We start from the raw sequence: 12,520 nt of genomic DNA on the forward strand, positions 1-12,520 counted from the left end.
GCAACTCACAGGACTGTGGAAGAGCTTGATGAACAAATGTTCGCTGGGTCACACAGAAACAGTGGGGCACCGAGAGGGATTTTAACACACTGAGCCCCATCCCTCCCTGTGTACCATACCTGGTTCACATCCTGATAGTTGTCTGTGGAGATGGCTCTCCTCCTGGAACAGTTCTTCTCTCTAAATTCTTTTTATGCAGTTGGAGGGTGGGGGAGATCAAACTTTCTTTCTGATTCTTGTGGGCCTTGTTTTGTTTTCAACTCTGACATAATCTACCAGTCACAGTGGCACCTCTTGGGGCATCCTGCTCTGGCCCCTACAATTGCACTGTAGCTGATTTATGACTAGTATGTAGCTTGCGTGTGCCATGAGCATTGGAAAACATCTGGTCTGTTTAGTGAGACAAATTCACTGATCATGCAGTTGGGTGTTGAAGCAAAGCCAAGTTGCAGGAAGAGTTTGAAGATGCTGTTGTGGATTGGTAGCAATTGGTGGACCATCAAAATCTCTGGGATCCCCAGATGGGGGTTGGGGGGATAGGGGCAGCATGAGCAAAGGTCCTGTGGTAGGAGGTGATGTCGTGACTCTGCAGGGGGAGAGAAAAAGCCAGTGTGGCTGGAACAGAAAGGGAGAATGTGGAAGAATCAGCAGGGGTTTGTGCTGGGACTCTAGGTGACAGGAAGAATTTGAGTCTCAGAAGAAGACATTTCCATCCTTACGAAGGGAAGTCATCTAGATTATCAGTTGAGAGTGTAAGCAGGCCAGATATCTGGCTGCCAAGAGCTGTTTGGGTGATGTAGGTGACTTGCAGTTGCTCACCTTTACCCTGGATGTAGAGTTCCGTGGCATTACCACCTCCCAGAGCAGAGGGACTCTTGCCTCTTTGTGTGGAAGTGGCGCGCAGGAGGGCCAGTGGGGTGTCTGGGGTGGTTGTGTGTGCACCTCCAGGTCCCAGTGTCCCGTCCAGCGGGACCTAGTTATTTGTGGGGACGAGGGGGATCCGACCTGAAAGAAAATGGGGGCGAGAGAAGAGCGAAGGCAAGACAGTATTCTGATCAAGCCTTCAAATTTTATTGTAAGACGGGGGTAGATATACACCAGTGTTCAGGGGCAGAGTGGACCATAGGATACTTGTAAGCAGGGGATTGGCTGCAGGCGCAGCGAGTTACATTTTGATTGGTATATGATAATGGGGAAGGAGGGGGAGAAGAGTATCTCTTGGCGCGCGCGGGCTTCCTTGTTGGCGCGCGCGGGCTCGCAGCTAATCTCCAGGAAGTGAAGCAGGAACCTCATGAACTGTGGCCATCTTGTTGTCTTTGTGTGGCTCCCAACATCTCCTCCCTTTCTATTTATTTCAGAAAGGTGGGCCTTAATCGAGTGAGGGAATAGAGGCCTGGCTCCTCCAGCAGGGTAACATTTCGCAAATGCTCTCGGTATCTTTTAGGGAGGAGAGGCAGAGCTAAAAGCCAAATTGATCTTAATATATCAAGGCTTTATGTACATATGGATACCAACCTCTATGCAAGCCAGGCGTATTCTCAGGGAGGACCAGAGAGGTTCTAGGAAGAACCCTCCCTTGCGGTACTTTGTCTCGCACTCATCTCGATGCCCATACCCTCATAGTTAGGGGTATGTCTGGTTCTGGCTGACCAGCATATGGGCCACATTAAGTACGGTGCCAGAATCGATGGTACCATGGTTGAGGCGCCTGTAAAGTTGAGAACCGGAGACCGGGAGCATTGGTTGGCTCGGTGTAAGACTCTTCATCACAGGCTGTAAGTCTGTGATAATGAACAGCAACCGCTGGCTTGACAAGCTGGTCAACCTGCTCTCGAATAAAAACTGTCAGTTTTCTTAAGGCCCAAGGGCCAAGAGACACTAAAAGGAAGAATCCTGCCAAGGGTCCAAGGATGGTGGGGATCAGAGTAGTTAACCAAGGGGTGGCAGAGGTCCAGTTTTTATACCAGGCCTCATCCTTTTCTCTTTGTTTTTGCCTGGCTTCTAGGTTTTTCTTAACTTTATCAATGCTATCTTGCACTAACCCTGTTTTGTCTTTATAGAAGCAACATTCTTCTTTAAGAGCAGCGCAGAGGCCTCCTTCTTTCAGGAAAAGGAGGTCTAACCCTCGGCGATTTTGGAGCACTACCTCAGAGAGAGAGACAACAGATTCTTTCAGGCTGTCTAAACCTTCTTGCAGATTTTGTATGTCTTTATCAATAGCCTGACTAAGAGCATAATATTGTTGTTTAGAAGTAATTATGGAGGCAATGCCTGTTCCAGCCCCAGCTGCTCTTAATCTTAATATCACAGATAAGGTAATGGCGGTTACTGGCTCACGCTTAGTGCGAGTAGAGCCCGAGTAATATGGAAGGAGGTCTTCGGTGGGATGTATGGAAATCTTGGGCATGAGCATGACTAAAACACAATATTCATTGTTAGATATTAGCAAGCGCGGGTTAACAGAGGGCGTTATGCCAAAGGAGCAAGCAAAATAAGTACCGTTGGGCGCGACAAGGAATTCATAGGACAGCGGGGGTGAGAAGGAGCTGTTACAAATGGGTATTAGCTGAGGGGGTAGACGCAAGAGGGGGCTATGTATACAGAGGCCTATTCCCGAAAGCTGCGTCAATGTGAGACCCGGAGAGGTCTCTGAAAAACGGGAGGGGTCTGACCAGCGAGTCTTGCTGGAGTCATTGGTAAGTATGAGGTCTGCTGAGGTGTTTACTAAAACTGCTATCCCTTCGTAAAACGGGGGAACGGGGGAGAAACATAACCAGCACTCGCTATATCCAGTGGAGTTAAGGGATTCTGCAGTCACATTAGCCAGGCTTTTAAGGATTTCGCCTGTAGAGGGTAAAACTGGGGGGAGCAAGGCCTGGAAAACAGTACTAGTAGACAGGGGAGAAGGGTTAGAAGGTCTTGGGTCTCTTGCCTTAGGGGCAATAGGGCCAAGGACAACGTGCTTGTTGGCGTTTGGAATGGATCGAATTAATTTGATTTTAAAAGTGAGCCCAGGGTCTTTTCCTGAAACATAAAGCCTTAGCCCCCATTCATGTCCCCTGAGCCATCCATCAATAGGGGCCCTTTTTCCCTTGTCAGTAAAGGTAATGGAGAGCGGTGTACATCGCCCCCTTGTGGATTGGGTGCTTTGACATTCTGGGGTAACAGTTGAGTTAGGCTTGGGATTCCAAGCCCTACTTACAGTTATATAATCCCAGGTGGAGCTAGGCTTCCAACTAGCATCTCCTGTAGTCTCACACCCCCAGGAGTCACAGAAATAGGAGTCTCTATATCCACATTTATAGTTAAGGGCTCGATCTCTATGAGCTCCCGGACAAACATAAAATTCTGTTTCTCTGAGGTAGGTTCTCCTAGGGGTGTTGTTACACCCAGGAGAGGTGGTAGATTGTCCCTCAGGGTAGGTCTCAGGGGAGGTGGAAAAAGGAAAGTAAATGTCTGGGGTCCCCCAGGCCGCAGAAGCTCCAGCGGCCAAGTCACAGAGGTCAGGGGCAAGAACAGGCCATGGGGGGGAACTTGCTAAGGTAGAAGAACTGAAAACGACGTCTCCTGCTTCACTGGTGACTGTCCAGGTGAAATTGAAAATCTGATGGGTCCAAACGGGGCGAAAGGTCATGACGAGGGTCAATAGTGTACAAATCTTCATTTTTGCCTCCTGAAAATAAACAGAAAGGGAAGGCTTCTCAGGGGTTAATATGCCCTGGACTGGAATTATTACTGTTTTTGCCTCTATTTGTGTCTAGGAGTTTAATGAGCCTATCTGGGAGCCATCGGGCATTTTGTGCCTTGGCATCATATATACAAGCATGTCCTTTCCCCCATATGAGCACAGGGTCAGGCCCGTGCCATGTGTTGGTCATCGGATCTCTCCACATAGCCTGTGCATAATTATCTGCCGTGGAGGGATGCCAAAGGCGATCAGCAGCGGTTTTACCCGCGGAGTCATAAGTAAGGAAATTAAGAACAAACAGTGCATGATTTAGGAGTGTCTTTGCATTACTTGTTTTCGGATAGAGTACTTCTCCTCCCGACTGAAGTTTGAATAACATGTTTTTAAGGGTTAAGTGGGCTCTTTCAACAATGCCTTGGCCTTGGGGATTATAGGGAATTCCTGTTATGTGCTTAATACCTAACTGCGCACAGAATTGTTTAAAGCTAGAGCTGGCGTATCCAGGCCCATTGTCAGTTTTTAAGATTTTAGGTGGTGGTAGATATGCCAGGCATGAGAGAACATGGGTAATAACATTTTTAGTTGCCTCTCCCGTTTGCAAGGATGCACATAGGAAACCACTACATGTGTCAATAGACACATGGATATATTTTAATTTACCAAAGGGAGGGTAATGAGTGACATCCATTTGCCATATCTCTCCTGGAACCAACCCCCGGGGGTTGATTCCGTTATGAGGCTCTGGGAGGAGAGTTAGACATCCTTGACATTGCCGAACTATTTGGCGGGCCTGTTCTCGGGTGATTGAAAATTTGAGTCTAAGAGTGTGAGCATTGAGATGATGTAGTTCATGAGCCCGTTGGGCTGCAGCCAAGGGTGAGTCTGACGTGACAGAGGCTACTAATTGAGTCGCCAGATCAACTCTGTCATTGCCTTTGGCAAGCGGCCCTGGAAGGCCAGTGTGAGCGCGTATGTGCCCGATGAAAAAAGGGGCATCGCGGTTTAGAATTAATTTTTGCAATTTTGCGAATAGGGGGGAAGCATTTGTAGAGGGACGTATGTAAGGCACTGTCTCTAATAGGGGAACAGAGGTTGCTACATAGGCACTGTCAGTGTAAAGGTTAAAGGGGGCATCTATTAAAAGCTCAAAAACTTTGATTATTGCAGTTAGTTCAACAAGTTGTGCAGAAGAGAGGTCTGTCTGTATTCGGGTAACTTGCCCATTAATACTGAAAGCGGCTATACCGGAGGAGGACCCATCAGAGAACACCATTACGGCCCCAGCAATTGGCGTGGTTTTAGTCCTTTTGGGAAAGACAACCGGGGTCTTTTGAAGGAACTGGACTAATCTGTCTGCAGGGTAATGATTATCTATTGTCCCATGGAAGGAGGTGCAGCTAATTGCCCAATCATCATCATGTTGAATAAGCCATTGTAATTGAGATGTATTGTATGGGAGGGTTATAACTTCAGGGTCTCTCCCAAACAACTTGAGAGCTGCCTCTCGGCCTAAACGTAAAAGGGCAGCAACTAATTGAGGATAGGTAGCTAAGACTCTAGGGGGGGAGGCTGGCAAATGAACCCAAAATAGTGGATGGTTTTGCCAAAGGACTCCTGTAGGGGAGAAGGGGGTAGGGAAAATGAGCAGCCACAAACTTAGATGTGGAGAGAAGTAGCTAATGGTCTGTTCAGAAATAGCCTGCTCTACAATGGTTAATGCCCTTTGTGCTTCTGATGAAAGCGAGCGGGGGGAGGAAGGATCAGGGTCTCCACGTAGGACATCAAACAAGGGCTTTAACTCTCCGGTGGTCAGCTTTAAATAAGGCCTGAGCCAGTTGATGTCTCCTAGCAGACGCTGAAAATCATTAAGAGTGTTTAAGGAGCTTCTCTTTAACTGAATTTTTTGAGTGAGGATTTTATTAGAAAATAATTCAAAGCCTAAAAATAGTTGGGGGGGGTGGACCTGGACTTTTTCTGGGGAAATTTGTAGTCCTCGATCTCGGAGGGCAGTGACTAGCTGTTGACTGGCCGCATAGAGCTGTTGCTGGTCAGGACCGGCAAGAAGAATATCATCCATATAATGGATAATATACAAAGTGGGGAAGAGCAACCTAAAGGGGTCTATAGTCTGGGCTACAAACTTTTGGCAAAGAGTGGGGCTGTTGGCCATTCCTTGTGGGAGAACTCTCCACTGAAACCGGGGAGAAGGCCCTACACAATTGGTAATGGGTATACTAAAGGCAAAACGTTTGCAATCATCAGGATGCAAAGGTATGGAGAAAAAGCAATCTTTTAGATCAATTACTAATTTGACATACCCTTTAGGGATGGCTATTGGAGAGGGAATTCCCGGTTGTAATGCGCCCATAGAGACCATAGTCTTATTAACCGCCCTGAGGTCTTGTAGGAGCCTCCACTTGCCTGATTTCTTTTGGATTACAAAGATTGGGGTGTTCCAAGGGGATGTAGAAGGTTCAATATGTCCAGCAGCCAGCTGTTCCTGCACTAACTCTATGGCTGCATTTAATTTTGTAGTGGTAAGGGGCCATTGATCGATCCAGACAGGAACATCACTTTTCCAAGTAATCTTGTCTGCCTGGAGTGCAGGAGGAGCAACGGCCCTTACGAAAAATGTTTTTCAAACCCTAAACCTGAGCGGTCTATCTTAGGCGTGGCCAGTATCGGGTTGGGATCTCCCTGTTTTAGTTTGCCCAACCCCTGACCAGGGAGGTAACCCTGTGAAAGCATCTGCTGTGTTACAACTTCATTAGGGCTACACATGATGACCTTCATTTGAGAAAGGATATCTCTTCCCCAAAGATTTACCGGCAACCCAGGAACTACGAAGGGTTGAATGAATCCGGTATTTCCTTCTTCATCTTCCCAGTTTAATAACTGTGAGCTCTGTAAGGTGTTTCTTGACTGCCCAATTCCTTGTAGATGGGTCAAGGAAGCGTGTAAGGGCCAGCTGGAGGGCCATGAAGCCTGAGATATGACCGTAGAGTCGGCCCCCGAATCTAAAATTCCTTCAAATACTTTTCCTTGGATTTTAAGTTTAAGAGTGGGGCGTTCTTTAGTAATAGCTTGGATCCAATATAAGTCTGAAGAACCTGGGGTAGAGGAGCCTCGCTGCTTATGAATAGCAGGGTGAGATGTACTTAAAGGGAGGGGGAGCGCCTGCGCAAGGCGCTGACCTTTCATAATGCTGACAGGGCACTGGGGGGCACTAGCAAGAATTTTTATTTCTCCAGTATAGTCATTGTCAACTAAGGAAGGGTGGACAATAAGGCCGTTTATTGTGGTGGAAGCTCGCCCTAAAATTAGAAAATAAGTATCTTTGGGAGGTGGGCCATAAATTCCTGTGGAAATAATTGTAATTCCCTCTTCAGGCGTTAATATTGTTGAGGAGGAGGCACAGAGGTCAAGTCCTGCACTCCCGGGTGTGGCCCGATAGAGGGCGGGAGTGCTACAGCTAGGCTGTTCCCCGAGGCCGGCTGAAATGGAATTGGCTGGGGGGCCCGGGGCTGGCCCCTCAGTCCGTTTCCCTGAAAAGGGGGGGTGAAAGGATTTGTGGTACTGTAAAAAGGATTTGTTGGATTGTTACGGCACTCTTTGGCCCAGTGCCGCCCCTTATGGCAGCGAGGGCAAATACCGGGGACTGACCCAACTCTAGGAGGAGGAGCTGTGGTAGGGCATTGGCGAGCGAAATGGCCTGGCTGTCCACATTTAAAGCAGTTACGCATAGGCGGTGCGCCCCTGGGGAAGGAAGGAGGATAAGAAGCCGGGGGAGTTTGAACAGCGGCACCTACAGCTAAAAGGGCTTGGACTTTGGATGTAAAAGGATCGACATCTCTACACATTCTCAGCATTTCATCAAGAGTTTTGTCTCGAGTCTTGCCGCGGAGGACGGCTCGACATGCCGAATTGGCGTTTTCATAGGCTAGCTGTTTTACAATCTTATCATTGGCAGCCGCGGAACCAAGGGTCCTTTCGGCGGCCTCTAACAGTCTGCTAACAAATTCGCTATAGTCTTCTTGCGAGCTTTGAGTGATCTTAGTTAGAGGAGTGTTAGCAGTCCCGGAAGCAGGGAGTGATATCCAAGCGCCCAAAGCGGCATCTTTCACTTGAGATAAAAGACCAAGGGGAAGGCGCTGCTGCCTGGTTTCAGAGATATATCTGCCCTGTCCCGTAAGCTTATCAAAAGTCCAGGACGCTGTTGGGGAATGAGGGTCTTTTACATTGGCAGCAGCGATGGTCTGACAGCGGTCAGCAAAATCTGCCTTCCAAGTTAAAAACTGACCACGGGTAAGCACAGCCTGGACTATACGCAGCCATTCACCTGGGAGTAAATGTCCTCCTCGAGACAGCGAATCAAGAACAGAAAGGGTAAAAGGGGCATTGGGGCCATAAGCTTTAACGGCCGCGTTCAGCTCTTTTAAGCTTTTGAAATGGATTTTGTGAAATTCTCTAGGGCCATCAGCAGGCTCGGCCGGCTCTGGCTCAGCCTGCTCCTCTCCCTCACTTTCTATTTCCTGAGCAGCAGGGGCGTCTTCGCCGTCGCTTTCAAGATCGCCCTCTTCCGGACTATGTGTTGTGGAGGTGGGGCCAGAGCGGGCGGAGGCCCGGGTAAGAACAGGAAAGAGCAGTTTTTTAGGTTGTTTTTTAGGTTTTGTGGCTGTAAGCGGTTTCTTAGAGAGGCCCCTTTGCGAATATAATGCGGGACGAACTGGTTGGGAGACAACTAATTTTTGGAGATGGCAAGTTATTCTTTGTTCTACTATCTGTGCTATTAGGTCTTTAGTGCTGGTAGGGGGGCTAACAGGACCGGGAGCCGGAGGGGGTAGCGGAGGGGCCGACGGGGGCAAAAAGGCCGGGGCGCAAACATTGGGAGGCTGAATAGAGGGAGTGTAAGAGGCTCTTTTCAAAACTGGGGGTGTGTAAGAAGGGGGGTTAAGCGACGGGGCGGCAAGGGGCCAATCTGGGTTGTGATACCTGGCCGCCTCGTCTTCTAGTTCGGCCGCGTCTCCCGGATCTAAAGGTTCGCCATTTTGGCTCTTAGTCACGACTGGAAAAACCTTTTGTGTATCGACAAAGTCTGAATCTCGAGGGAGAGGCGGATAAATGCAACATTTGGGAGGGGTTTCATGGAGGGCACCGAGCAAAGATGGTGTCGGGCTAGGGGAGGGGGATTTAGCTGATTTTGGGGCAGGGGGATCACTCGAAAGAGACGATTTTGAGGCCGCCCGAGATAGGGGGCGGAGGCAATATTCTGCCACTGACAAGAGTTGACGTTTATCAGGGTCAGTATTTTCAACAATATCTCTGATAAGACCCCAATAGGAAAATACTGAAACAGGAACAGAGTCAGGGCCGTTTTTGATAAGATAATCATTTAAATCTCTACCTACTTTCTGCCATTTTTTTGGATGAATTTCGGGGCCATTAATGATAAACCACGGACAGACTTCATCAACAAAAATAAAAAACTTTACCAAGTCTTTCTTTTTAACTCGAACTCCTCTCTCCCTAAGTGAACTTTTTAGGTCTCTTATGAAGACCGCTTCTTTACTTAATTTAGTTCCCATTTTCTTGTAAGGCGGCCGGTACTCACCAGGGACGACGACCTCCGTGAGCGGCGAAAGGCGTCTCCTATTGTTTCATCAAGAAGGGGTCTGGCCAGACGATATCTTACTCGGGGGTCCGCCTGCGAAGGATCCGCGCCTCGAGCCCCACGTTGGGCGCCACTTGTCCCGTCCAGCGGGACCTAGTTATTTGTGGGGACGAGGGGGATCCGACCTGAAAGAAAATGGGGGCGAGAGAAGAGCGAAGGCAAGACAGTATTCTGATCAAGCCTTCAAATTTTATTGTAAGACGGGGGTAGATATACACCAGTGTTCAGGGGCAGAGTGGACCATAGGATACTTGTAAGCAGGGGATTGGCTGCAGGCGCAGCGAGTTACATTTTGATTGGTATATGATAATGGGGAAGGAGGGGGAGAAGAGTATCTCTTGGCGCGCGCGGGCTTCCTTGTTGGCGCGCGCGGGCTCGCAGCTAATCTCCAGGAAGTGAAGCAGGAACCTCATGAACTGTGGCCATCTTGTTGTCTTTGTGTGGCTCCCAACATCCCAGCATGTGACCCAGCAGCTCGGGCTCCTCCCAGCACCTGTGCTGCTGGCGGGACGCTCTAGGCCCAGCTTGCTGCTATCTGGGTGTAAATGGCCTCACTTAGAGGCTTGGTGAACTCCAGCTGTGCCTGTGAAGCCACATGGAGCATGTTACCAAAGTGTCCCGGTGCATCTGCTCTCCTGTTTGCTCTGCTGGCTCACTGTAGTATCCTTGTAGTTTACTGTAGCACCAGGCGAGTGGTGGCATGGCATCAAATCCTGAACGTGCCTGGTCGCTACCCATGGTGGCCCTTGACAAGCTCCATCCTGATTTAAGAGTCAAATGCTCTGTCCCTACTCAGGGGTAACTTGTGTGGGGTGCCCAGGAGGGACTTTTGGTCTCCAACGTGCTGAATTTGGAGCCTTGCTGTCAGTTTAAGGCTTTTTCTTTCCTCTCTGCTGTGAGAGTGGGCTGGGGGAGAAAAGTAACATGCTGTGGTTTCTCTGCACAGGTACTTTGTACTGGATTTTGAGGCTGGCATCCTGCAGTACTTTGTGAATGAGCAAAGCAAACACCAGAAGCCCCGAGGAGTCCTGTCTTTATCCGGGGCCATCGTGTCTCTGAGTGACGAAGCTCCCCACATGCTGGTTGTGTACTCTGCTAATGGAGAGATGTATAAACTGAGAGGTATGTTCCTTGCATGACTTTTCAGACTTTGTAACCTCACTGGCTACACCTGTAGTTACCGTGGTGATGGCTCTTGTTTAACTGTTTGTTTTTTTTTTGAGGGCATCTCTCATATTTATTGATCATATGGTTGTTAACAACAATAAAATTCTGTGTAGGGGACTCAATGCACAATCATTAATCAACCCCAAGCCTAATTCTCGTCAGTCTCCAATCTTCTGAAGCATAACGAACAAGTTTTTACATGGTGAACAAGTTCTTACATAGTGAATAAGTTCTTACATGGTTAACAGTGCAAGGGCAGTCATCACAGAAACTTTCGGTTTTGATCACGCATCATGAACTATAAACAATCAGGTCAATTATGATTATTCGTTTGATTTTTATACTTGATTTATATGTGAATCCCACATTTCTCCCTTATTAATAATAATATTATTTTTATTTTTAATAAAATGCTGAAGTGGTAGGTAGATGCAAGATAAAGGTAGAAAACATAGTTTAGTGCTGTAAGAGGGCAAATGTAGATGATCAGGTGTGTGCCTGTAGACTAAGTATTAATCCAAGCTAGACAAGGGCAACAAAATATCCACGGATGCAGAAGATTTCTCTCAAAACAGGGGGGGTGAGGTTCTAAGCCTCACCTCTGTTGATCCCCGATTTCTCACCTGATGGCCCCCCTGCGACTGTGCCTGTCTTAGGTTGTTCCTCCCTTGAGGAATCTTACCCGTCTCTGGCTAACCAGTCATCTTCCGGGGCCATACAGGGAAATGTTAAGTTGGTAAGTGAGAGAGAAGCCTTATTGTTTGAAATGGTTAGCTTTTTACTTCTTTGCAGATTTATGCCCTGTGGCTTCTATGCCCAGCATTTGTCTTGAGGTATCTTTACCACTTGGAAGAATTATGATACTCGGTAATTTCGATATGAGGCACAAATTCTACTTAAGGGTTGTAATTATGAAGGAAGAAGAGAAGCTATAGAAGTAGCAGGTGGAAGAAAACATGGGAAGATTGATTATTTCTTTGACATATCTTCTTGTAGTGTAACATAAGTGTGTATAGGTTTTAAATTACTAATTAAATTGCGTGCACACATTAACATAATAGGAATACAGCTACATAACCAAAGCAGACCTACAATTACCAGCCATATCCAGTGAAACCAAGAAAACCAGTTAGGCACCCTAGGCATTTGTGAAAACTTATCAATGATATGATGGATATTGTCTAACTGAATTTGAATATTTTGAGAAAAATCAGACAAATTAAAACAACACATTCTTGGGAACTGTTCACATCCCATATGTTCTTTTAACAGTAGATAGTCTATAGTCGCAAGATTTTGGAGTGCTGCAACTTGCACTTCTCCTAATTCTTGGTTGAGTTCCAACAGTAAAGATCCAGTCAAATTTGTTGTTTTACTGTATGCACAGGCCAGCTTAGATATCTCCTTCTTCATTCCAATGGCAAGTCCAGGAACCGGTGGGATGAATGCAGCTACAACTGCAACAGTACCAGGATCTTTGTTGAAGTTTTTTGATGATCATCTTCAGGAATGACTCTTTCAGAGAATGTTGATGTTGGAAGTTCTTCTTCATATCGTATCTTAATTCGTTTTCTGGGTAGCCAAGTTAGGCTTTGATCTTCTGTATAAACACAAACATACCCTTTGCCCACACTTTGATATGCCCTTTATACCATTGTGTAGAACTCATTGGAGGTCACCACACAGGAACTGCTTTTTTTTTTTTTTAAGAGAAAGGAATATTATCAGAAAAATGTACTTCCATAGCTGACCATCTGACACCCTTTAAATGATCAAAATTAAGGATATTTAAAGCATGCATTAATCGGTGATTTGCAGTTTTATCCTATCAGGGAGTAATCCCCCTTTTCTTTCTTTCTTTTTTTTTTTTGTTATCATTAATCTACAATTACATGAAGAACATTATGTTTACTAGGCTCTCCCCTATACTAGGTCCCCTTGTTTAACTTTTTAAAATCACCTTGAACCGTTTGCTGTGTTTGAGCACTCTGTGG

General features: G+C 47.0%; 1 protein-coding gene across 2 annotated transcripts in view; it reads left to right on the forward strand.

The window, feature by feature from the left end:
• The window catches only part of OSBPL10 (oxysterol binding protein like 10), a 292,172-nt gene that overhangs the window by 94,153 nt on the left and 185,499 nt on the right, over positions 1-12,520 (forward strand). For both annotated transcript variants that reach the window (XM_036886119.2, XM_036886120.2), the window contains exon 2: positions 10,306-10,481. In XM_036886119.2, the coding sequence (XP_036742014.2) occupies positions 10,306-10,481 (176 nt within the window). The remainder of the gene's footprint in view (positions 1-10,305; positions 10,482-12,520) is intronic.

Source organism: Manis pentadactyla, chromosome 14, assembly GCF_030020395.1.
Source record: "Manis pentadactyla isolate mManPen7 chromosome 14, mManPen7.hap1, whole genome shotgun sequence".
NCBI classification, from domain to species: domain Eukaryota; kingdom Metazoa; phylum Chordata; class Mammalia; order Pholidota; family Manidae; genus Manis; species Manis pentadactyla.